At 35.6% G+C, this 27,813-nt stretch overlaps 1 protein-coding gene across 2 annotated transcripts; it reads left to right on the top strand.

Moving 5' to 3' along the window:
- Window positions 1-423: 423 nt before the first annotated feature.
- Window positions 424-21,295, top strand: LOC143445149 (cyclin-K-like). Of its 2 annotated transcripts, none has more exons than XM_076944047.1 (9): window positions 424-644; window positions 6,022-6,173; window positions 6,355-6,530; window positions 9,795-9,920; window positions 10,788-10,897; window positions 11,096-11,206; window positions 11,746-11,787; window positions 18,975-19,151; window positions 19,755-21,295. In XM_076944047.1, exons 1-9 carry the CDS (start codon window positions 498-500, stop codon window positions 19,758-19,760), a joined length of 1,047 nt encoding a protein of 348 aa, XP_076800162.1. In that variant the 5' UTR covers window positions 424-497; the 3' UTR covers window positions 19,761-21,295. The 2 variants fall into 2 exon arrangements, with proteins under 2 accessions (XP_076800162.1, XP_076800161.1); XM_076944046.1 differs by having other exon boundaries at window positions 19,224-21,295.
- Window positions 21,296-27,813: the final 6,518 nt, after the last annotated feature.

Here is a 27,813-nt window from a genome sequence, read left to right as displayed (position 1 = left end):
TCAAATGCACATTACTGTTTCTGACGCTGCGGAATATTTAAAAATGTTTTACTTGTGATGGAAGACTAAGACCCTCTATTAGTAAATGAAATAAAAACTTTTTCGAATTACCAGCAAAAAATGTGCCACAACAAAGTTCAGACAGCCAATACGAAACATGTTATTGGCCTAAAATCAATAGCCTGACAAAAAACGTTCAGATGAGAAGGTCAGACCATATGCAATGAGCTTATCTTTAGCATAAGGTTAGATAAAAGATAGGTCAACAAAAGGACATAAAAGATCATAATTTATTTTATTGTTTTTTTTATAATGACCTGTGCGCATAACTTGGGACAAATCTGTGTGCGCCCAATTTAGGACATTTGACCATGTATGTTATAAACTAATACGATTTTTTGAAAAATTAATTACTTATACACAATGTGTATGATTTTCAAAGGGATATTCAACTGATGATAAGAAGTTAATTTTGAATATAAAATTTTCCTAAGAAAATGAAGCCTAGTCAAAATATGCCGTGCTGGTATTATGAAAAAGCAGATCTTAAAAAAACACCTTCATTCTGTGATGGAATTAGCAGTGAAACTGAAGGACGCTATCGACGAGAGGGTCCCAGGTTCATATTTGACATGGGCACAAGGGTATGTGTGTTTGCTGTTTGGTATGGTATGGTATGATAATTAATCTTTATCCGTAGACTGAGGAAAGTCTTTCCACGTGATTAGAGACAAGTTCAAAAGCTAGTGAGCCTTAAATCTTTCAGAGCGTGATTGGAAGCGGCGCTCAGTTTATCATCGAAGAGCTTGTGTGACCCTGTTACCTAACCTACCCAGTTCTGTTTTTAAATAAGTACTCATTTTTTTGCGACGACATGTCATATACGAAAAGAAAAAAGAGTTGTCTAGGACTCTAGGTACTTCCAGTGAATAACTCTCTCTTTTTTTAGACAGGTTTTTTAAAGATGTATGGTTTATACCTCAATAAATATATTACTTATGTTCTTTTTCTGTTCCATACAGCATCTGGCGTGCTTGTCTTCAAGTAATTTGAAAAATTACAAATGTGTTTACTAAAAAAATGGGCCGTACACCATAGGTGGAATCATTTCATAACACTGAAAGAATGTTTTTTTATTACAATATGGACCACACAGACCAACGCAAATTACAAAAGGGCCACCAAAAGCAACAAATAGTCAATTCGGGCCAATTTCAGTTGCATGCAAAAGATTTTTATATTATGCATCAAGCTCAAAATGCAAGTACAAGGAAGAAATTTTGTGATAATTTCGCCCAAATGTAGTTTTGCAAACTTTTATAAAAAATTTTTGTATTATGTTACGCGGTTTTCTCGAAACTAATTCTTAATTACTGCGTTCTTTCGACTTTTTTAGATGCAAAACTTGAATAATTCTGCTATTGTTCATTAATTACAACAACGTACTGCACAGAGTTAACACAAATTAAAAAGTTAGACGAGAATGTTCTTTTGATCGACAAAACACGTGAGTTATACCAACATTGAATTGATGAGAGATGTTGCATCGTTTGTTTGCAACCAGCTCTTCAAAATCAGATGCCTTGCTGGAACTGGATATGTTAAGGATATTTGCAAATGTTTGTCAGTAAACGATGAACGCTGTTTATTTTTGTTTCAGTTTGTTTCAGAGAAAGTTTGTTCCCAAAAATGCTGAACATTTGTTTTGCCAAACAACGAAGGAAGAGTTAACTCTTCTTTGCTAAGAAATTGATAAAAATCCTGGAAAGTACTTTTTCTGTTTTTTTTTTACATATGAGTGATGCTTGTACGTCTGAGGGTAATTCATCTGGATTGATTGAAAATGGATCTTCAACTAGTTTTGGTTGCAACTCAAAGCCTGTTGCAGAATTCCTCCATGAGTATGTCAACAGAAACCAATTAAGAGTCATTCCATGTATATAATCAACCAGGCTCTGTAACCACTAGTCATAGATTTTCATGGTTTGAAGATTTGTTGTAGAGCTTCAAAAAATATGAAATTAAAAATTTTTTTTAAACATCTCAAGCCATTCTCGAGTTATTGCGATTTGAAATTTCCACCACTTGAGAGATATTAGGTTGGTGAGCACTGGTCACGCATAGTGATTTTCTTCAATTTCTCTATTTCTGAAGGTAGAATAACAAAACAACTGTTGTTTTTACCATTTTTGGGTCAGGGAATTCATTTCAGCAGTTGAAAAGTCTCTTAAACATCTTCTTCATTCAATAAATTAGGTAAATTACCCCACGCAACTTGGGGAATTGTTTACAGGCTTGTTTTGCCTACCTAACACCGACTAAAAGTGCTCCCAAACCTTCATGACAAACATGTTGGAGGTGGACATTTGAGCATCGCCAAGACTCTTTCCAAAACCTACTATTGTTTTTATTTGGCGAAGTGGCGAAGAGAAGTTGAAGAATACTGTCGTTGTTGCCCCGACTGCGAGTTTAATAAGAAGCCATCCAAGTCCTCTAGAGCGTTGCTGGTTCCATCAAGCGAATGCCGGCCCCTTGAGCGAATAGAAATCGACGTCCTCGGGCCACTACCGATGTCTCAATCATCGCATGTGATGTTTACACAAAATATGTCCGAGCTTGGCTGATACGCCACCAGTCTGCCAAAGAAACTGCCAGTCTATTATTTCACCCTGGTTTTTGGTACACAGAGTACCAGAAACAGTGCATTCCGATCAAGGAAGAAATTTTGAAAGCAATCTCTTCAAAGAGTTTCTCGTTCTCATGGGAGCAAATAAGACGAGATCAAGCCTGTATCATCCCAGTGGAAACAGCGGTGTAGAAAGGAGCAAATGTACTATAATTGGGATGCTTCTTAAATACATACAAAAAGATGAATGCAATTGGGCTCAGGTACTGTCGGTTGTGGCTGCAGCTTAAAAACGCAAGTGCGCATGAAAGTACTGGAGTTTCGTCTAATTATCTCCTCACCAGTCGGACGCTGAGGCTACCAGCAGATCTCCAAAGGAAGAATGATGCAGTTTAACCTTCGCTTGTAAATGAAAATTATGCTCTGCACGACCGTTTGCTTTTGACAGACCAACTTCTCGCTGAACAACGAGCAAAGATGAAGAGAAAACACAACAGGCAATGAGATGGCAAAGAGATCTCAGTCGGAAACCATGTCCTCCTGAACAACCCTGCTGTTCCTGTCGAACAATGTCGGAAATTTCATTTATTGTATAAAGAGCCATATAAAGTAGTGACGATAGTTGGCCTAGTCAATTACCAAATTGAAGATGATCACGGGAAAAAGCAAACGGTCAACTAAAATCGTTTGAAGAAAGTTTCTGAAGACGTGTATGGAATAGAGGAATCTGTTGAAACTCAGGAAGGTAACGACGCTCCTGTCCAGGACGTGTCAAGTCTGCTAAAGTGTCATGTTTGGATTCTGAGATCAAATTTGCAGGGGCTACAATCTATCTGTTACTATTAGTGAGAATAAGGCAATAATGGACGCAGTTCCCGAATTGGATATTGAACCAATCAATGATTGTCCCAAATGACTGACAGACAGACATGATTTTACCCTGACTACGATCAATCTGTTTAAACACTTTTTACTCGATTTGCGCTGTTTCATTTGAATTAGCTAATTTAAGAAATTACTTTTGTTTAAGTCTTTATTCCAGTAGTAAGTTCAATAGAGTATTTTGTTTTCCTTTGTTGACTCGATGCAGTATATTTGATCCTCACATGGTAAAATAATTTATTGCACAATTGTTTCTTGCTTTCGCCTGTGTATTCACACACTTTGTTTATTTTGTTAGTGTTACTTTGGTTATATCACACTGATTTCTTTTGCCCACTTTGTTATTTAATTTTGTTTAACACCTCAGTATCACGATATGGTTGAATTAACCATTTGTCTTTTTCCGATTGGTGTGCTGCATTTATTTCACGCGTGATAAGTCCAGAGAAAAAGGAAGGGTGCCTTTGGAGATTCAACTTGCTTGGGTTCAGAGAGGAAGGACCTGTCTTAATTTGGTTACTTCGCTCTGCTGTTGCAGTTTTTATTATATTTTATTAATTCATTTTACAAGTTTGTTTGTGACTTTAAGCCCTGATCGGAGATGACTTTTTGATCTCGCATGAACAATACAATCAAGCTGCATTGCGCAACGTTTGTTGGTTTCGAGTGGTCCGTGAAAGCGGTCGAAAACATACCTAGCAGCAGAAAATGTATAACACTTGGTCAATTGTTAACGATAGACGTTCTAATATGCATAAATATTAATACAGTCAAATCCGGTTAATTGCATAGTCATTTTGCCAAGCCTTTTTATGCGATTAAACGAATTATGCGTTTATGCGAAAGTACAAAGTCCACCTATTGTCTTATTTGAAGTGTGAAGCTGGTCACGTGTAAAAACGTCAACACGCAAAACACTAACATTTATTGTGTATTGCGATCATCCATTCATTCAAACGTGCAAAACACTCTAACATTTATTGTTTAATCAAAAAAAAATTTTGCGCGATTGTTGTTTGTTTAATTTTATTTTTTATGCTTTGTTGCATTTGTGTTTCTAAATGAACAAATGTGGCCATGTCCGCCCCTTCAAACTGTAATCGTTGGTGAATTGTATCAAATGCATGCAGAATTTCTTTAATTTTTGGTGTAGTCGCAGCGATTGCGTCAGCAAAGCTTTTTTTGTTGATGTCGTCTTTTTCAACTTGTTTGTTTCATTAAACTTCTTCACATATTACGGCATCATCTTAACGCAACGCTTTAACACTTTCTTTACGCAACGCTTAAATGAAACTAAAACAGTGCGAATGTTAATGTCTGTGTATTGACAGCCACGTGTTAATGCTTAAATTTGGCATTGTCTGTTTGATTGTTTTGTAACAAAGCGCGGTACAAGTCGCAAGGCTTACGCATTGCGTGTGCTCTCCCAGTGCGAGTTGTTTTCAATTTTATCTTTTAAAAACTTTTGAATAATCAAATAAATCACCTTAATTTTTATTCAATTAAGCGGTTTACTGGCGATAAACAGAAGTATTATCTTTACAAATGATAAATGACAAATGATTATGCGATAAAATGGATTATGCGATTATCCAGAATGCAATTAACCGGATTCAACTGTATTAACATACTTAAGGTATTCAATATCATTTTAATTAAACCATGCTACTTTATTTATTTATTTTGGCTCTTGATATCCATGTTGTTTCGTTGTTTGTGTTGTTTTGGCTTTAAATTTGTTAGACTTAGAGTATGTAAATCCAATTCAAAAAAATGTGTCTTCACATGCTCGTCTTTGTGTATGAGATAGGTTAACTGAGGTAGCATAACATCACGCCCTGCTGTTTTGGAAAGTTGAAATCAATGGCTGTAATGTGTTTAGATTTGGAAAGTGTGCATCTCGTTTGCTTGGAGTTTAGTTTGTTATCTGTGTAAGAGCTGGCAGTATAAAGGACAAAGTATGAATAGTATGAAAATTATCTGACACAGGGATCGTAATGAGCTTGTACCAAAAGTACGAGTACGATAAGATAGCAATTGAGGTCCAAGCACAACAACAAAGCGGAGTGACTTTCAATAAGATAAGATGGGATTGTATGCGGTGATAAATATTAAACCGCAAAATATTAATTAATGAGGAAAGGTTTTCAATAAAAAGGACCAATTTTCGTAAGCTTGTATGTTTGTCCAACTGTCTCATCTTATATATATATAAAATATCTATGACCTGAAATAACACTTGCCGCCAGTGAGAAAAGGAAGAAGTTAAGATAAAGGATATACTTAATTTGAATGCTTGATGCCGAGTATTAACCAGTACCATACTTCCCTTTTCCATACCGAGGAACAACCTTCAACATACTTTTGACCTACTTGTTTAGTTTGAAAATCTTTGTGCCCCCATGTGCTGAAAAATTTACTGATATAAAGTGTAAATAATAATAAACACTAGTGTTGCATTTAACTCACAAGTCACAATAAATAAGAAACTTATGTAAGACAATTTTTTACAGCTTGGATTACACCATGATACGATCGCAACTGCTATTGTATTCTTTCATCGTTTCTACATGTTTCATACATTTAAAAAGTTTCCTCGTTACGTTACTGCAACATGTTGTCTGTTTTTGGCTGGAAAAGTTGAAGAAACACCTAAGAAATGCAAGTATGTATATTTTCGGTTTGAATGCCAACATTTTTTGCTTTAATAAGTTTCATTGTAGGATATAAAATACATCTATTAATTATTATCTGTCTGCTATAGGCTGTAGATTTGTAGATGTACATTGTACATGTTTACGACTTGTTTAAACACTTAAGTAAACAGCAAAAAATTGTATTTTCAGAGATTTAATAAAAGTTGCTCGGTCTTTACTAAATGAAGGTCAATTTGCACAATTTGGTGATGATCCTAAAGAAGAAGTATTAACATTTGAAAAAGTTCTGCTGCAAACCATCAAGTTTGACTTAACTGTAGAGCATCCATACAAATACATGCTACAGTATGCAAAAGCATTAAAAGGTATTTCGTTTTATACACAATTCCAATATAATTTATCTTTTGGTAAGGGCCATCATTATCTTTGATTGACCGCATTTTGATCGCTTACAGTTAACAAGGAAACATATAATCATCAAAGCCCTGGTTTTAACATTTTTACCATTGGATCATAAAATGTTAAACCGGTTATTGTAGAATATTGTAATTTCAAAGAGGTTGCCTTGATTTTATTGCACAGGGGAATGGGAAAACTCGGGAACACTAAAATAAAAGGACATAAAATGAATGATTTCAAATTGTGGCTACCTACAGCCGTGATACTACCCAACTTTAAGTCTGGAGTAAGCCCAAAATCAAGTTGATCCTAAATCAAAGAATAGTTGCCAATAATTATACTAGAGAAAGCCTTTGTAATAATATGTTGTGGTTAGGCAGTTATTGCCAAAATTGTATTGCAAAGTAGGCCTTTTTATGACAAAGGTGGCGGTGGCAGCCATCATGACATTGCAATTGTAAAACAACATAATTGATGACTGAGGTTTGAATGAGGTGTGGCAGTAGTGGTAGGCTAGCAAACTTGTTTTAGATGACATACGTTTACATAGATCTGTGATTAGTAGTAGATAATGGTCATTTTCAACATAGCAATGTCACAGATGACAGTATATGTACAGGTGAAGCATAAATGCATAAATGCTTTAAATCGTGAAAGTCGACACGCACGAATCCCGAATCTATTCGTATTCGAACCAAACATTAAAATTTCCTACAAAAGTTGTCAAGTCTTTCTTCTAAAATGACGTAATCGATAAACAAATCGTTTTCTTTCGAAAAATAGTGTTTAAAAACGATCGAAAAAGCAAAATCTTTAGGAAAGCGACCTTCATTGTATGTACTGCTGACTCTAGTTTAGTATTGTCGGGAAACTAGAACATCATTTTTTACGAAAGTCAGTAAATTTATAAGTAATATTGTATTTGGGTTCACCATTTTTGGTATTCGTGTTCGCCCGAATCTTCCATAAAGGCGATATTCGCCGAATCTATTCGGGTTTGGGTTCATATCGGCCCATCCCTAATTGGCAGTCACCATGACCCTTACTTTGAAAAACTCCAACTGCGGAGAACTAGATGATCTTGAAACGGGAAATGATAATTAAACTAGAAGAATATAATTAATTAAGGTAAAGCAGTAATTGCAATCACAGCAACAAAAGGAAGAGCATTTTTGCAAAGACTCAAAATACTTTTAATTAATTACTATATATTACTATTAATTAAAGCAAAACAAAATGAATATTGAGAAAAGACCAAAACAATGCCGCAAATATGACTTGTCCGCTGTACTTTACTATACAATAACAGACAAAGTATGTCACAGTTTTTCTTTTCGGAAGAAGAATTTATACAGTTTTGTTGTCAGGTATAAACAGAAGAAAATGTGAACGAGATCATTAAGAGTATATACCAATTTCACTAGAATCTTGAGCTTCTATAAAAAAGCAGTTCAAACAAATAAAGTCCTCTTGGACATGTAACATTTTTTGTATGCTTCTGGCTATTGCAGAACAAAGTTTTAGAAAAAGATATTTATGTTACCGTAAGTGGTGTTAGAAATTTATGAAACTTCATGATCTTCAAAAGGGAACAACCACGACAACTTCTTTTTCAGAATATAAATCCCAACCCAAACCTCTACTCATTTGATGTGGTTAAGAATATTGACAAATATAGTGTGTTACGATTGTAATCTTTATCCTCGGACTGAGGAAAGTCTTTGCACAACTTGAACCCTGTGATGATTTCTTATCGCTCAAGCCTAGTTACTAAGCTTATATTTGTGCAAGTTCCGATTACTCAAAATGATTTTTTTTTCATTTTTTTTATATTGTATTCCTTGAATTTAAAACTGTTTGCCTGGTCCACTGAACTGCATCAAGCCAATGTGAATGCCTTGCCATATTACAGAGGTGATTCCACTGCGTATTGAACACGGAACTTTGGGTCCCATTATTAACAGACCAATGCTCTAACCACTTGGTCACTGGGCCGACTATGTTGTTGGAGATTCGAAAAACTAGAAGTGAGGTTGCAAAAAAAACCACCACTTTAGAAATGTAGCAAAATTAAATATTTTCAGGACATTGAACCCATCAGCTTTCTTAATATAACCTTGCATGCAAGTTTTAAAGTTGTTGATCTCCCTTGCTTTATGTCAGCTAAAACTGTGCTGCCAAACAGCATTGTTGTAGTGATGGCTGGCTGTTGGCAACAGTGTAAGTGATTTGGCCCGATTAGGAACCAATCCCACGACTCTCACAACTACCGTATTTTACGGACCATAAGGCGCAATTTAAATCCTTTTTTTTCCTCATAAATTGATCGTGTGCCTTATAAGCCGGTGCGCCTAATGTATGGATCATAATGCGCATGCGCGCAACATATTTTAATGAGCTTTATACGGTAACCCATACTCCTTATAATCGCCTTATGTATGAACAAAAAACTAATCAAAGCAATTTATTGACAGTGCGCCTTATAATCGGGTGTGCCTTATGGTCCGTAAAATATGGTAAGTTAGAAAATGTAACCACTGAAGATTTTACAGATGCTATCTGAAGTAGATTATACTTCAAATGTGTTGTGAAGCAAGCAAACCTGAGTTCTTTCATCCAGAAACTGAATATACTGCAACTTCTGTATTTGAACATACTAAATCTTTACTACCATTTCATCTCACTGACTACTTATGCATCATTAAGGGAAAACTTATTTCCAGTGATGCAAATCCAATTTCAAGTACTTTATGTTATGAAAACAAGAAACAACCATATTAATTCCTGTAAAAAGCATTTTGCATTGCAAAGTGAAAAACCACATGTGAAAATTTACAACTTTTAAATTTAGGTGTTATGGGTAAAACAAAACATCGCAATGGCACAGTTATGTTTGTCATTATTTCCCATTATCAGGGTGTGCTATGATATCATTTCTTTTACCAAGATGGCATACCAAGTTTTGGTGTTTATGTGTTGCACATATATAAAAACCAAAGTACGTCATGGTTTCTGATACAGCATTGTATGTCTTTATCAGCACAGAAGTATCCGAAATTTTGCAGAACTGCAATGATGTGAATTTATGCTTTATTGTTTGTAAGATTTATATGATTAGGATTGCATTTGCATATTGGTTAACAACATTTTGAACATTACTAGGCCTTCTATTGTTTACAACGACTTATTTTATTGTTAAATATGTTCTTTTGTTTCTTTTGTTTTCATAGGGGAGAGGTCAAAAATTGAAAAGCTAGTTCAAATGGCATGGACTTTTATTAATGATAGTTTATGTACTTCATTATGTTTGCAGTGGGAACCTCAGATCGTTGCAGTTGCAGTTATGTATCTTGCAGGTATACTATTTGCATTGTAAAATATTTTTAGAATTTGTTTGGTATTGGATGAAAATTCTAGTGTTTTTCTCATAAGTACCATAAATGTTGCAGTGCTGCTGTTAGCATATAAACCCGTTATTTGGAATTCACATAACAGTAAATAACGCTTGTGAGTAGATATTTAAAAATGGATAAATACTTGCGAAGATTTATAGGATTTATTATGGAGACATAACGGCCTTACATTCATCATGCATTGGATGCATGCCAGCCAAGCTTTTGTTTGTCCAGATACAAAAGCGAGAAAAAATGGTGATGTATGACAATTGGCAGTTGCTGCAAAGATATGTAAACAAAAGAATCAGTTTTAAAACTTTGGGTCCAGATATGAAAACATAAGTGATGCCTTTCATAAAGCAAACTATTGCTTTATTTTTTCCTTTATGGAAGAAAAAATTGTATACAGATGTAAGTTATGTTTAATGGACAAAACGACTTGTTTAGCAAATAATAACAGAGTAAATGTCCACCAGCAGCGTTTTAATTATGTCGACAGTTTATAGTTTTCTGCTTTCTTTCCCAGTGTAAAGCCTTATTGTTAGTATTTTCGATTCAACATCATCAGCTCTGTTTTCAGCAAGTATTTTTACCGAAATAGTGTGAAAAACTTCCTCATGGCAAAATTAGTTTCATATGATATTTTTTATTTTTCTCCATTATCTTTACAAGGGCTCGGAACCTAACTCCTGCAGTATTTTGGACTTATATTTATCGCTTCAAAAGTGGGTTTATACACCGTTATGTATGGTATCGCGAATTTTCTTGCAAATAATAACTCTAATTTCAGCTACCACATGCGTTTAATCTGCAATGAATTTGTTGAAGGTCGTTTGTGCAAATTTGAACCTCAAGATTGGGCGTATAATAGAGGAAGGTGGTGGGAACAGTTTATTGATGACATTAGCATGGATTTACTGGAGGATATATGCCATCAGGCAGGATTTTATAACGTTTTTTTTGTTTTTTTTTTAAGGAAGTTTACTAGTATTTCTCAAAACGTGCTTCTTTTAAGAAATTAGTGTAATCAGAATGCTGTATTCAAACCTAACTCCAGGTGTACAATAGCACCTGCATTTACAATCCATGTAGCTAAACTGCATCAAGTTATGCAGTTTCATCTGTATCTGAAATAGGTTTTGGATCAATACTCACAACAAAAGGGGAACAAAGGCACTGTATCGAGTAAAGTAAAACGTGAAAGGCCGAAAACTCCTGGTGACGTTGATAAGAGTGCTGAGCCTCAGGTATGAAAAAGTTTCACCAATTTAGTTACTCTAAGCATATTAGGTAAAATGTAGGGTTAACAATGATTCAAACCTATTTTGGATTGCCAAAGGCATTACTGTTGTAACGCCTTTGGGCAAGGCTTGCTCATGTTTAACGGTGTTTGTGAACAGTTTCAAATTTGTACAATATAACATAAAATATTAAAAAAAAAAACATAAAATGCATCTGTCAGAAAACCCACAAAGGTAAGCTTCAGGATCGAGCGTGGCTCAGTTAAACTTGTACAAAGACTATCCTCAGTTGACAGATTAAGATTTCAGTATTATATTTTAGATCAGTGGTCCCAAACCTTTTCCACTAGCCTACCCCTAGCTGCAATAATTCCTTTCGCTCGCAAACTGTCAACTTCAAAACTGTTACTTGTTATGTTACACAAGGAATTAATGTATAACTTACATACTTCCTGTGCTACTTTCGCAGACCCCAGTTTGGGAACCACTGTTTTAGGTGTTCATTTGACCTTATCTTATTTTTATACATGCTTATATTCCTGTAGGCTAAATCTTCCAGGAGTGAGATTCATAAGCCCACCACAAAGGTAAGAGTAGTTTATTAATGCTTTTGTGGACAATTTGAAAAGTAAATTGTAATTTGCTGTTTATTTATGCATACACAGGTTGTAGTTTATTACAACTAGTAAGTGCGAAGAAATATGACAAGAATACTAAGAAGAGTATCCTGGTTATACCGTATATACATGAGTATAGGTCGAGATTTTCGTAACTGATTTTCCCCTCAAAAAGCAGGGGTAGACAAATACATGGGACAAGCCAGAGTAAAAACTCCAAGTTCAGTTGACAGCACGGTGACTGACGCATACAAAGTAAGGAAAGCTCTCCGATAAAAGAAGAAGTTTAAACGCAACCAACAATACAAAATAAAACCAGAAGATGCATTGCCATAATATGTCAGTTTTAAAATCCATCAGACTCGTCTTTATTATTATCGCTGTCATCACGTCGCTGTTTTTTCTGGCGTATTAAACTCCCGGGCAGCGCCAGAATTGTTAGTTTTTTCTGCAAATTCAACAACGGTTAGCTTAAACTTTGTTGTGAATTTATTGCACACACTGGCTATTTCGTATAAATAACTTCACAGCATTTCACACGCCTGCCACTTGCGTGAGACGAATATTATGTGACGCTTTCACGCATGAGATGAATACGACTTACGTCACGCCGGTTCTTAGTAAGCTTGTTGTAAAGAAGTGCTGCTGAAGTTCACAGGTGTACAATTGCTTCGGAAGTACTGGCAAGCTAGGCTAAGGATAAGTCAGGGAATAAGCTATTCGACTTATACTCGAGAGAATAAAAATATCTCCGATTTTCAATGAAAAAGTAGGTGTCGACCTATAACACTGGTCAACAATTTTTCAAAAATTTTTTGCTTCCGTTAAGAAAACAATTGATTCTTATGTATTTTTGGACGCTGAATCCAAAAATGTCGGTTAAAATTGCTGATTAGCTCTAGTTTAAAAGATAAAAATTTTTTTCATTTTTGTATCTTGATCTATATATGGCAAGCCTTGGTGCACTTTATTGAACACAACAGTAACAATCTACAAACGGTGTAATAATTGCATGTGTTTATATTTCAGCATAGCATATGCAACAAATAACTGCCACTTTCCAAATATAAATTTCTAATCTATTTTATCTGTTATATTCCTTTTGGCCTGTAACTCGTATACGGTTAATGGAGCATCCCTAGATATCATCCAGCAAAAGTGAGCAAGCATTGATTGATTCTGTTTTCCATGGTACCTCTTTTGCATTGAAGATATGCATTGGTGAAATCGCTCACCATGCTAATCACTAACATCTCCACAGTTTGGTGGAAAGATCCAGGTGCGAGTCCAAAAAGTGTATCTTCAGTGACATATTGCACTCCATGCATCTGTATGCTTTAATGAGATTTACACCAATTGCGTGTAGTTGTCAGCTCTTTTGTTCCCCGAGAATTTTGTGGCCAGCAACTTAAACGCTTCCCATGCAATTTTCTCTTTGTCAAATGGGGGGGTCGTGCAAAGGTAGTAATCGCTAATGTGGTCAGTAGGTTCTCTCAAAACCATTGGAACAGCAAAGGGCATACATTTTCTTTTTCCGTTTAGCCATTGCCAAAGATTTGCACCACAGGAGTTACAGCATATGTGAGGGGCCCAACTCTTGTCCTGATCACCAACTTTACATCCAAAATACAAGTTGAATACAAGGTTTGCTTTCCTGACCACAGCCGTTATACTTCGCTTTTGTGAAGAAAAAGTTATTTCACCACAAATCTAGTAGAAATTGTCTGCATTTTTTATGCATTTACGAGGCATCTGCAGAAAGAGCAGTTCAGACTACACACATGAAGCAAGCAAACAACCCAACTCAAACATACGTCAAAATAAAAATAATATGAATAGAAACGTCATCTACCTTCAAACAAATATATTAGGTGCCCAACTCTCTCTGGCAGATGCAAGCTACAACAGATAAACGCACACTTCTTTCCGCGTTAGCAAGTAAAGCACATTTTGGCATGGTGCCATATCTCAAAAACTAGAGCTAATCAACAAATTTAAAGTGGATATTCGAGATCAGCGACCCCAAATTAGCCAAGATTGACCTCATTCGTTTCAGAAGCAAATTGGCTGTTGACCAGTGTAATCGAGTATATACGATGTTTGTACATCCAGTAAGCACAGTTATTCCCGCTCTTTTTTGATAAAAACATTCTGTGGTACATTGAAATGCTTTTCCATTTGTGTAATTGAAAAATTTTTATAAATTCTTTTTGGTATATTATATGTAATATATTATACGTGTATTAAGGCAGATGTTACGGAATATTTAACTTGGTCAACAGCCGTTTCAGGCCCTAAATCAAAAAGTTTTTTTTGGATACATCTATATATGGATATAATTTGAATGCGCTCGCAGTAAAGAAATCCAACAATAAAAACATGGTAAAATTTTTCTTAAAGCAGTATATGGTGGAAATTTTACTACCTTGGATGCTTAGGTACCACTCAAACAGTTTCTGGCTAAACGTGAGTGGGAATACTCTCAGGTTCTCGGTTGGTGACTTGTGTGGATGAATGGATGAGATCGAGTGTGTGGTTGGAATGCTGTGATTATAGATGAAGTTACGGCTATCCTATAAACGGTAGCGTCAAATGATTCCACATTTCTGTTGACTGATATCTGAAGACTTTTGCACCCATGTTGAAACTCATTACTATACATTATACATGAAAGGATGTGGCTGGACGCCATTGTAATAGATTGATGCTTTTTTATTTTTTCCAGAATTCAAACCTAACTTTATATACTAGTTAATGGAGCAGGCCTTAGTTTAAGATTTTACTTTACCATGATCCCAAAAGCGTTAATTTTTAAATTTGTTGATCATTGTTTCAAAATTGAAACTTTGGGGTGTCGAAGCCGATAAACATTTCATTTCGTGTCATTGCTAAGCATACATATGCACAAGCAAAATACCCTAGAAACCTATGTTTTCAGTAACAGCCAACCATTCCGCTCAAAAAGCAATGAAGACTTGCAAGATATATCACACACTTTTAAAAATTGTGATGTACTGCTTCAGATGAAATGCATTTCATAGAATTTTTTGGATCGTTTTTATGGCTAGGGATAAAAAAGATGGACTCGGAAGTACGGCAATCACTGCACATCTTCAAAACCTACCACTTTATCGGTCTAAAATATTATAGGCACATTATGCTTTTACTCTGCCTGAGAGGCTGGAGTGTGCATCCCTGTCAGATATCGAGCTGAACCTCTGTTCAGAACTTCAATCCTCTTCTGTGTTTAGTGGCATGGATTTGACAGTGAATTGCTCTGTCAGCTGCATCTGGTAGTGTAACTTCAAAAGTATTCTTCTAGGGTTCTAAGGCTAATACAGCAGGTGCACATCATATGTTAGGAAGCAAAGGATAGCAGTAGTGAGGTTTTTATGTAAAACATGGGAACAATCTAATCTAACAGTAATCTAGCAATTTAAGCAGTCATGCAAATTTCATGACTATGCTAAAAAATAATCCTGCCCATTGTATTTACTACCACTTTTCCTTGGTTCTAGGTTGATTCAACCCCGGACGATTCAACCCAGGACCAATCAACCTAGGACGATATAACCTGCGGACGATTCAACCCCTGGACGATTCAACCCGCGGAAGATTCAACCCCCGGACGATTCAACTCAGGACGATTCAACCCCCGGGCGATTCAACCCGCGGACGATTCAACCCGCGGATGATTCAACCCACGGACCTTTCAACCCACGGACCTTTCACGTACTTATGGCTTAGGTTATTACGAAGTTACTTTGTAGTCAATTGTAAGCTTAATATTGGACAGTCTAGAGTCTAGACTGTAGACTCTAGAGTTAGGCCATCCTGAATAGGCTTGTACGTCGTAGTTGACGGTTATGGTACCATTGCGATAGTACCGTATTTTGTTCAGGTACAAACTTCAACCTAACCACAACAAAATATGCAGAATTATAGCACACAGAATGCCTTTCTCTGCTATAGGAAAGGTTATTCGTTTATTTTCAAAATAATAAATTTACTGGAGACAAGTGACTTATACTATTCTCAAAATGTTCGATCTCCCAATTCAAACTTTTTTGCGGGAAATCTTCATTCCCATCAACAAACAGTTGTTTCTAAGGTTTGACTTTTAATCGACGTGTATACTTTATTTATTTTTCGCTAAGCAGGCCTACTAGTTACAACACGGTACATAAGGTTGTTTTTATTTCAACACAAGATGTGTATTGGTATTGTGGTAAAAGCAGCATCCGTACCTGATAACGAACTGCGTAGACGTTTTTGTAATTGGGTTGAATCGACCTAGAACCGAACAAAACACGGTACGATCGCAATGGTACCATTACCGTCAACCACGACGTACATGCCTATTCAGGATAGCCTAACTGTAGAGTCTAGAGTCTAGACTGTCCAATATTAAGCTTATAATTGGCTACAAAGTAACTTGGTAATAACCTAAGTCATAAGCACTGAAAGGTCCGGGGGTTGAATCGTCCAGGAGTTGAATCGTCCGTGGGTTGAATTGTCCGTGGGTTGAATCGTCTGTGGGTTGAATCGTCCGGGGTTGAATCGTCCGTGGGTTGAATCGTCCGACCACCCTTTTCCTTATGTCTTTTTTTTTACCTGGAGGATAACTTTGACACTGCTCCTAGATTTTGTACCTAGTATCACCATACCATTTCAGTTACTGTTTTTAGGATGCTCAATAGGTCGTCAAACATGCCATATTGGTGGTTCATAATTTTTACAAACCACCAAAGCCTATTTTTTTGTCCAAGCATTTGTCAAACACTTCAATTTGCTACACAGATATACACCCCGTGCCTCATTGGATAATTTTAAAAGTTGACAAAAAATGCTCCAAAAACAACCAACAAGTAAATGATACATTTTCTGTCAATAATTTTTCTATTTTTGTTGAAATAAACCTATTGTTGTAGTTGTGTGTTGTATAATTCAAAACAATGTTTACTTTACCTGTTTATGATTTTCGTTTCTTTCGTAAGATATTTGCCAGTTTTGTCTTTAATTATGCTGACTTAACTTTTTTCTGTTTGGTGAGATCTTCGGCAAGTTGGAATGCCTTCTTGGAATTGTTATTGATAAGTGAAGTTTCAATATCTCAGATAAAGCTCTGACAAGGTCGTAATCACTGCTACTATCTGTTCCTGGGAAGACCTGGTTTTGGTTGTGCTTGCTCCTGTTTTATTTGTTTGTAACGGTTTTGTATCAGGATGTCATAATTCTGATTGTAAAACTGACATTGGGTGAGTGCGTGTTCTTGACATTTTGTATGTGCCAACTGTGTTTGAAGTTTTTTCCATTTTTTCGTTATGTGTCTCTTTCTCATTCTGGTCACTTTGTCACCTCTTACACTTTCCTATCCAGTCACCTTGACAATTAGAATGCTCTTCTTCTACTCTTTGTTTGTAATGGACTTTTGCGATGTGTAGACTTTCTCTATTTGTTCATCAGAGTAATCTATTGTTGGAGTATAAATCTGGAATGTTGAGAAGTTACATGGCTTTGCACAGACACGGATGGTAAATATTCTGCTTGAAAGGCTGTTGCACCCAGTGCAGTGTTGTTGGTGGTTTTGGTTACAATGAAACTTATGCTGTTTGCATGTCTGTTCCCTTCACTACTATAGTAAATCTTATGTTATAACCTTTAATGAAGAGTTTAAGCTTTTCCACGTTATTCCATTTGGTTTCACAGAGCCCAAGAATGTGCCATTTAAATCTGTCCAATTCATGTATCATGAGTTCCTGGAGTTTATGCAACTTGCCTGGCGTTTTTACATTCCACTTATCAGTACTAAAGTTACCACGAAGAAAATGCTTTTGCCCACCAATAACATATTATACCCTTCCGTCCTTGTGGCAAGCGCATAGTGCTGTCCTGTTCTGGGTGACAACCAACGCAGTATTGTGTTTGTTCATCAGTATCATGAGGTGTGCCTTAGGCAGTTGTCACCTTGTGGTGCCCATTTTTTACCAGGCATTTAATAGTTTGCTATTGATGCTAACAACTGTGAAGTTTTTGCCTAAAGGAGACGGTAAGGATAGACAACAGCTTTTACCCCTGTGTTTTGGAGTAAGGAAGTGTTTTGGTATGCTATACTTGAGCATTAAGGAGGTGTATGGGCCAATCACTTAGTTTCTTTATGCAGTAAAATTACCAAAAATGCAATTACTCAAATTATCGCATGGGCACACTGCAATTTTGTATGCTAACTCCACATGCCCGATGCTATCTCATACCGGAGTCTATCTGTGATGATGTATCTCCAGCTCCTGTTACATATACTTTTGGTTGGAAGTGGATGTGGGCTAAAAGTACTCATTTTCTTTCCAATTTTCATCTATATTGGCACGCAACCCAGAAATTCGAAACACGCTAACTCCTAAGGAAATTCCCAGACTAAAAGCAACAAGCTTACTATTAAAGCTTAAAACAATTTGGCTTTGCCAACATATTTTTCAATTAAAAAAAAACAGTTTATGGGAATCTTATTTAATTTTATTTATTTTCATATTTTGCTTAAAAACATATTTCGGTTTCTGCCCTAATTTTCTTTTTTTGGTCTTTTATGCAAACTTATTTAGAAAAATATGTTTAAAGTATGTTCTCCAAAACAATAAATTTTAAAATGATTTACTTCTGATGCTGATGTTTGTTCGGCATTACGGTTACATTGGTAACTTAAACAAAATAATTTTTCCACAAAATGTCTGAAGAGGATCATTAAGTGTGATATTATCTCATCCAAGTAGGTTTTACGATAAACTTATGTAGGCTACACTACAGCAAACAAAGATGTAAGAAGCAAAGAAACTTTAATAATGGACGATTCTAAGGTCGGGCAATACCATATAAAGAATCAAAAAACTAAATAAAACATGTGTGACAATTGGAACTTGCACAAAAACTAGCTCGATAAATTAATCAGGGCTCAAGCGATGATCGTCACGAGGTGTAAGTCGGCCAAAGACTTCCCTCAGTCGGAGGATAAAGATGACATAATATCATACCATACCGACAGTCTACAGTATGCACATTTTTCTGCAATATGCCCATAAATGTTTGTGCTTTTCTAATTTTTATCGTCAACTTGTATTGAACTTAGCAGTATATTATGTTTAACTTATATACCATATATTTAGACTGCTGCTAAAAAACAACATTTGTCCAGAACTCCAGCTGTTAATAGTAAGAATGCACAATTCGCACAACGTAGAACATCATCAAACACTGATGTAGTAGCCATGGACACGGTTGATATAACAGATCGCGGTGCAATTGAACAAGGAAATGATCCTTACCAAAGCAACAAAACAGCGGTAAAGTATTTTTAAAAATTATTGTGTGCTAAAAGTGATTGTAGTATTGATTAGGGTATGTATCATTTGTAGAACCACTCCACATCTGTGACAAGTTTTTCCCAAACACCCACCAGATCGACCCATAGTGATGAACATTCAACGTACTACCATACCATTAATCAATACCTGTCATTTATGGGTTCTGCAGATTCTACTTCATTAGGTTTTATGCAGCCAGGGCAATATTCTCAAGGGTTTTTATCGCAAAGTTCTGGTTTGTCTACTCTTCCTGGTGTAATACAGACAGCTTCAGCTCAGTTAAATTTTCCATCAAATTCGAATTCAGTGCAGCAAAACGTACCTACTTTTCCACCCTCTTTTGACAGCAATGTTTCAGCACCTATAGATAGTAATTATAATGTCAATCGCTTTCCACGGACGCCAACGGCTAAACTTTCATCTTTCCAACAAAATCAGAGTTCCTTTCAATCCCAGGCTCATGGTAGACCTGCTGGCCAGGCTTCTACAAGTCTTGCGACTGTACGAATTACTAACAGGAGGGACAAACAGGCTGGCTCGCAATGGTCTTAACCAAGTTAATTCACTTTTCTTCCATTGCAGAAATAAGACTGTGTTGCGCTGTTGACGTAAAGTTGAAAACGAATTATGGATGTATTACATTGCCCTGCCAAAGTGGTGGCTGCACAGTGCACAGAGCTTGGATCAGCTGTTTATGCTTGATTGAACTCTGTTGATAACATTGTTCTTGATGATTGATACCAAGGAATTTGCAGAGCTTAATAGTTAGCGAGTAAATCAGTTTTTCGTGATTTATAACAATATGCAGTAAACTGTCGTGGTTTATGTGATACTAAATTTTGTCCTCCTTTTGCTTACGTAACGTAGCAAATAAATATCGTTGTATTACGCAAGTTGCAATGCAAGTACATGTAACATGTTGTATCGTGGTTGGAGTAACACCAGAAATTTATCCGCGATATCATTCATTAATTAATTAATTAAATTATCATTCACTTGATTGAATGCAACTAACCCTTGAAATGGAAGCCGCCTTAAGATCGAAACTTTAAAGAAATGATCCATTAACTGTATGGATGCCAACAATCACTGGCCTTTATTTTTGATCAGACAGGAGAGGAGAACTTAAGAATGCTAAAATCCAAGCATGAAGGGCAAAACTGGGGATCGCACTGGTTGACTGGGCTGCAGCTGGGGCCCCCCCATGGGTTGAAAAACTCGTACTTATAGCAACGAAAATCACTTCATTATGGTGTTAAATAGAGTGCGTTTGCATGTGTTCATTACTGGGAAATTAACGTCTAGCTCTAGCATTTTCGTATATTTGTCCGTTCTTTTGACATTACATCACTATGTCTATTTTCATTATACCCATTCAAAGACGGTTTGAACCAAGCCTAAGCTTTTGTATCGATTCATACCAGCCAATCAGCGAAAGACATGTTATTTGCATCTTGCTACGTATAGATATGAACATATTGTACGTCACCGAAGCTTTTCACCACAAGCACTATCTATCAAACTTCATACACTTAAACACGTAAAATGCGAAGCTACTTGAAAACAGTCATATACTAGGTCGGTTTAGGGATACAATGGTTGCATAACAGGATTAACCAAGTATAACACAGCTGTCTAAATACTACCTTTCATCTAACTGGAGAACACACAATTGCTTATTAAAATGCCAGTTGTATAACTTATTGCAATTCCTTATTATAATCGCCATATTACTGTTAGGGCAAAAGCTGTAGTGTAATTAGTTGTGTGCAGTTATCTAGTATGTCTAGGTTTACAGCTATGGAACGCCAACGCCGCAAAAATAGCAAAGTGTTAAGTTAAATTGTATCGCAACTTTGCAAATTATGATTTGTTTTGTGATAAATATATCACTTAATATAATATAAAATTGTGTACTACATAGAATTCTCATCTATGGAATCAATGAAGCATAACACTGCGTGACGTAATCGACTGCTTCCCCTGTGCGTGCATTTTGATTCATTCAGTCTTTTTGGTTTCTACGTTCAACGCCGCAACATGTCTTTATGCTGTTGCTGTCACAATGTTCTATCTTGATTTATTCGTTCAATGAAACTTCAATATAACCAGATTATACAGTTGTCGAGGTGTACAATTGATTCTAAGATTAAGAGAAGCGAAACAACGACCTGAGACTCATTTCACTTCGAGGACATTAAGCAATTCTACAGACAAACATTGTAATTGAAGTGATCGTCCTTACAGGCTAAGGAACGATAAACAATCATTTCATTACAGTTTTCATTATTTGATTCGAGGGTTTTCAAACGTAATTTGATAGATTCCAATCAAGAAACAACAAGCCAAATGTCAAAACCGGCATTCAAACAGGTTTTTTTGTTATTGCCATTGCACGATTCATATGCCAATTTTCAAAATGGTTTTGCAACATTTACAATTACACCACAGTTTTGTAAACTTGATTTTTTTAAATTAAGCCACGCCATTTTAGGTCACATATAACAATTGCAAAGCAAACTGGCTGTTGGCAAGTTACAATGCCTAACGGCAAATGGTGTTTTCTTTAATCGGGTTGCAGTTTTGTTAATCAAATGTCCGTTTTTTTTAATCATGTAACTTATGCCATGAATTATAAAATGGCCAAATGATTGGAAATTAGTCTTCGTAAATTAAAAATAGGCTAACCAGTTTGCAAAATACATGCGTGGTTAGACAAACATACACAAATTGCTGAATCAATATCATTCCTAATAACACTAAATGATTTTATAAAAGTACGTACGAATCGCATGCAGCGCTTATCTTAGTAGACTTGCTGCATTGAATAACAGTGAATAATAAAGCTACTGATACTGCTAATACACAGGATAGACACGCACGATATTTATATCATGATTCATGACTTAAAACGGTAAACAGGATGTCATCGATATGAAATGTTATCTATTAATTAAAGTCCGTTTCGTAAAGCAGATTCCGTAAACAAGATTTTTATGCTTCATTCGATATGTATACCATAATATTATCACTAGGGCAACCAGTTTTTTGACCTAAAAATTGCAAATTTTGACCTTAAAATTTGCAAATTTTGACCTCATTTTGACCTAAAAAGTTTAAATATTGACCTTATTTTGACCTAAAAAGTTTAAATTTTGACCTTATTTTGACCTAAAACGTTTAAATTTTGACCTCATTTTGAAAAACGCTATACTGATAGTCTCTACAATGTCTACAGCAACTTTCTAATCTAAAGCTGCATTTAAAAATGACAAAATGCTTTTCTAGTGTTGACTTTTTTTTCGTTTCTGCGTATTAAGATTGACAACTTGCAGTTTCAAATGCAATGCCGTCACATCGTGACGTCACCAAACGCGCTGAAAAGCCTTCCCTCTCTTTGTGGCTTTGGTTCTAAGTAAAATTTGCGAGACTGGAATTGTTTGCGGTACAAGAAAAGAGAAAAACGGAAGAATAATATTACAAAATGGTTACAAAATTACAAGTTTAATAGATTTTGACCTAAAAAAAAGACCTAACGAAACAATTTGACCGTATTTTGACCTAACGTAACATTTTGACTTTATCTGACCTAATAACTTCTATACCACACGTCGTACAAAGCTGAAATTTGTTTTGTGCTTGTTTCATAGCATTCTGAGCAGGTAAAAAAAAATTGACCATATTGACTTTTGGTTGCCCTAATTATCACATATTGATTGAAATCCGGAAACTATTTACGATTTTAAGAATTAAATGAGATAACTAACCAAAGACAGTACAGCTTTCTTAATAATATGCATAACTTGTAATTTGGTATGTCACTACACATTTTATACTCGAAAAGAGATATATTAAAATATAGATCATAATATAGGAAAATATACAGATATCTTACTTTATCATTTAGTATACTATGGGTTATCGCGGTGTAGTTTCTTTGGTTTCAATAAGCAAAATAGACATCGTATTTTTATATAATTGGTTACGTCTGATGCAAGACTAAAAAAAGGAAAATTTTCAACCAATTGCTATATTATGTTTGCGTAGGATACTTCTTGCAAGTAAGGCTGAGAGTAGCTAATGACAACGAATATGCTATAACCACAAAAACTGGAATGATGTGGCGAAGGCAGTCCAATAAAGAAAATTACAGATCTCATACTGTTCATTTACCAAAAGAAGTAAGCTATTATACAGTGTTACACCAGAAGTTGGTGAAGAACACGTTTTCAAGAAATAGGCACAGGCTCGACTGTTCAGTATAGGCTACTGGTATCGTAGTTTGATCGGTAGAACCATAACTTATTTTTATTTCAAAATAAAAATACAAGCAAGTTATGGTTCTGTTCCGGTACCATAACGTACACAAAGCTAGCTAAAAGGATGCACTCCATATTGCAGAGTTACTTATGCCGGACTGCAGAGTATGGCTGTTTTCAGAATGACTTTGTGTGCGCCAAACAACCAAAACTGGTAGCCTAAGTGCAGATATGCAAAAATATTTGGATGCACTTGAATTGCGCAATTACTTAGTAATATGCACAGTTTGGGTATAGCATACAAGTGCACAACCAGATAACGTCACAATTTGAGTGGCTTGGGTCTACTATGCAAAGCCATCCTGTGGTAGTGCACTTGTATACTAGACCCCACAGTTTACTAACTTCATCTTTAAATCAACTTAAAATTGTGTGCACATAAGAGGAGACACTAAAAGGCTGAAATCGATAAAACAAAAGTTAAAAGGCTGAAAGTCACGAGATTGAAAAGGTTAAAAACACCTAGTTTGGAAAAGGCTGAAAATGACGAAATTCTAAAGAACTGTGAACAGCAAACCTAGAAAGGATTGAAAATGGCAAGGTTGTGCAAAAGACACAAAACCGAAAGACTGGATAAATACTGAAAATGACGATGCAATAAGCGATATATACTCTTTTCTGCCACTTCTTTGTGTCAATAACTGCTTAACCACTACATATATTATCAAATCATTTACCAGTATATTTACTGGTTTGACGGTTACGTCACGAGTTGTTTTGTAAATGCTGAAATTTTAAATTTGGGATCTTGCAATTCAGTTGTTGACCAAGCTTAAATTCTCGTTAACGACGTTCAGATAAAAGTCCTTGATTGAACTGGTGTGCCATATAAATAATGTTGTAATGTTTGCAACTCATCCTTTTTTATTCTTCTCACTTACTTGTTAAGACTGCGCAATGTAACATTCAGTAAGCTGTGCCCGAAGGTGGAAGCCTTTGTGATAATAATAAATAATAAATACAATAATAATGGGAATAATACTGATAATAAATAAAATGGGAACTTCATAATTTAGTAATTTGTATAGACTGAATTAAGCAACTAACAGCATAGTCACACCGTTTGAGGAATGAGAACTCATATCATAGAAGCAGAAGTAAAACGAATTATCAACCATCAATCGTCCTCGCTCATATTGTAACAATAGGCCGCCAGTGCACGTGGTCGTTATGACAGATGTGTTTGATGTGTAATACTTCACACAAGTAATGCACAAACAAAACTAATTTGTCATATATTGGTGCCTCAATAAGTTCAAAATTTCTAAGTTAGTTGTATATTGAGCGAGACAGAATGTTACCAGCTATTTATGAAGTTTTGATGACCAAGTTTCAACAACAAGATCAGCCAACTACGAACACTGGTCAAAGAGGGAGCTTTCAGGAAATTCTATCTCCAATATAAGCAACAAGGCCAATTTAAAAAACAACAGAACTAATGACATTGATACCTGGTTGATGTGATGAAGTTTTGATCGCCTAAGCTAACGTGTTATACATCTCCAAGAGCATGAGCAAACTATTGTATGTATTTTTTACGCATCAAGAAACAAAGTCCACTGGACATCGCAACACACTGCATCTTACTACCGCGAACAAGGCTTGCTACAGTCGTGGAAAGGTAGACACGCGGACGTGATCGCTCATTTTTTTACCTTCAACACTCTAGGGAATGCGACACTTCTGTAAGCTTATGCCTCATGTTATGAATATCAAGTGAAATCGTGTATCGATATTTGTTATATTTGCCAAGCTCTGTCATTGTACCGTACTAAATTCTTATTTTAATCACTGTGATAAATGTTATAACCACAGAAATCATTTTGTCTTCGTCAGCTTGCCTTTCAATTTCATTTTCACGTAAGCTTCTTCCTGAGAAGGAAGGCTATGTGATGGTTACGTCACGAGTCATGAGTTGTTGCTTTTCTCACTCACTTGTTAAGACTGCGCAATGACATCAGATAAATTACCTCGCTTGAACTGGTGTGTTCTATATATACTCTTGTGTTGTTTGCAATCAAAAAACCCTTCCTTTTTACGTGATCAATTTCACTGGTTACTACTGCGCAATGTAACAGTAAGCTTTGCCCGAAGGTGAAAGCCTTTGTGTCTGATTATAAATAAAATGGAACTTTATAATTTAGTAATTTGTATAGACAGAATTAAGAAACTAACAGCATAATCACGTCGTTTGAGAAATGAGAACTCATATCATCGAATCAGAAGTAAAACAAGTCATCAATCTTCAATCGTCCTCGCTCATATTGTAACAATTACTGCCAGCATACGCGGTCATTATGACAGATATGTGTGTTGTGTAATACTTCACACTAGTAATACACGAACAAAATAAATTTGTCATACTGGTAACTACTCTTTGATTTAAGGCCAAATTGTTTTTAGATTTGTCCTTCACAGGAACTGTACTTACAGTCAATCATACAAACAAAAACTTTGTTCTGTTGTTGATTTCTTACGTTTTGCAAGATAAACAGTTCGACTCGAATCTGCTTGCAAGATTCGGAATAGTAATTCGATTTGGCACGGACACATTATCCAGGCTATAATAATCTATGCAGACGAGCATGTATATTCACTTAAATTTTAATAGATTTTTGATAATTGTTAATAATCTTTGCTCGTAATTAGGAATGGGAGAAAACCGAAATTATTTGGACTAGTGAAGTCCGAGTGATCAGATAAATTACTCGATCATGACGTCATCATTCAATTACATATGCGGTAAAATGCTTAAGGCACCCAGGTTACTGTTTTCCGTTCTATAAACTTAAAGCATAAATAGCACACTTAGATCTTCACAGGTTTTTATTGTTTTTATGGCATCAACAAACCATGAACCATATTAACTGAAAAAGAATGGTGCGTTCCGAGCTATTGTCACTGTTTCATAATTCGAATCAACTTTTTGCATAATGATCCTCTTAACCACTTAACTTTAGCAACGGGAACAAAAATCCTAAAAAGAAAATCTCGCGGCACATATCTATGTCTTAGTACATAATAAACGAAAATCGTGACAACGTTGTTTGCCGCTAACTACATGCATTTTATAAATAAAAACAAATCTTTTGTTGCCCAATTAACCAAAAAAATGTTTTGATACTAACAGTTTGTTTGCAGGAATATTTTTTCAAAATCCTGCATCATTTGAAAACTTGCTGCATTGTGCTATTTGCTAAATTTGTTGTGTCAGCTATCAACTAAATCTGTTGTCCTGATCCTTCTCCTGTGAAACCAACAACGATAGCTTTTATGTTTTCACAAAAGTGAACATCAATGCATCGACAAATTTCAAAGAAAAATACGCAGCAAACACAGGTGTGAACGTTACGTCATTGAAAGAACATTGCCTACTAAAATTATAAACAGACTAATCTTGACTGTTGTTAAAGATGCTTGAATGATGAAACGGTAACCTCATTAACTTACTATCATATTTACTCGAATATAGGTCGATCCCTAATTTTTCTTTGAAAATCAAAGATATTTTTATTCTCTCGTGTATAAGTCGACTAGCTCATTCCCTAGCTTTTTCTTAACCTACCTTGTCAGTACTTGCGTAGCAATTGCATAACTGTAAACTTCAGCAGCACTTCTTTAAGACAAGCCTACAAAGAACTCGCGTGACGCAAGTCATATTCGTCTCATGCAAGCGGCAGGTGCGTGAGTTCTTATGAAGTTATTTATACGAAATGGCCAGTAAGCGCAATAAATTCCCGGCAAACTTTTAAGAAACCGTTGTTGAAATTACCAAAAAAACTAACAATTCTGTCTCTGCCCGAGCGTTTACCATGTCAGAAAAATCAGCAATGTATTGACAGCGATAATAATGAAGAAGAGTTTTATGGATTTTAAAACTGACATTTTATCGCAATGCATCTTCTGACTTTATTTCATATTGTTGGTTGTGTTTACTATTTGGTGATTTTGTGATTAAACTTTTTTGTTTTATCTGAGAGCTTTCTGTACTGTCAGCTATGATAGATCAGTTATGATAAATACAGAAATTTTTTATTATTTTTAAAACTTTTTTACCCGAATTTAGAAATGTACATCAGGACTAGTGAACAAAAGTAAGTGTCGTTTACACCCTTCTCAAGGAAATTACAATGGTAGTGGAACTAGAAATTGAATCCGGTTCGTAGTTGGCTTTTGGTAGTTTAACCCTAACGTAACTTGTGAATAGCAAAGTAAAGCTCTCATGTAATGTTTCAAGACTATGTTAAGCGTGTTGTAACTTGCTTCGATTCAGGTCGAATTGGGGTCAAATGTTGACATAAATAAGTATGCGGATTGTTTTA

This window comes from Clavelina lepadiformis, chromosome 2, assembly GCF_947623445.1.
Source record: "Clavelina lepadiformis chromosome 2, kaClaLepa1.1, whole genome shotgun sequence".
Classification (NCBI taxonomy): domain Eukaryota; kingdom Metazoa; phylum Chordata; class Ascidiacea; order Aplousobranchia; family Clavelinidae; genus Clavelina; species Clavelina lepadiformis.
This window is presented reverse-complemented; position numbering and strand designations above follow the sequence as displayed.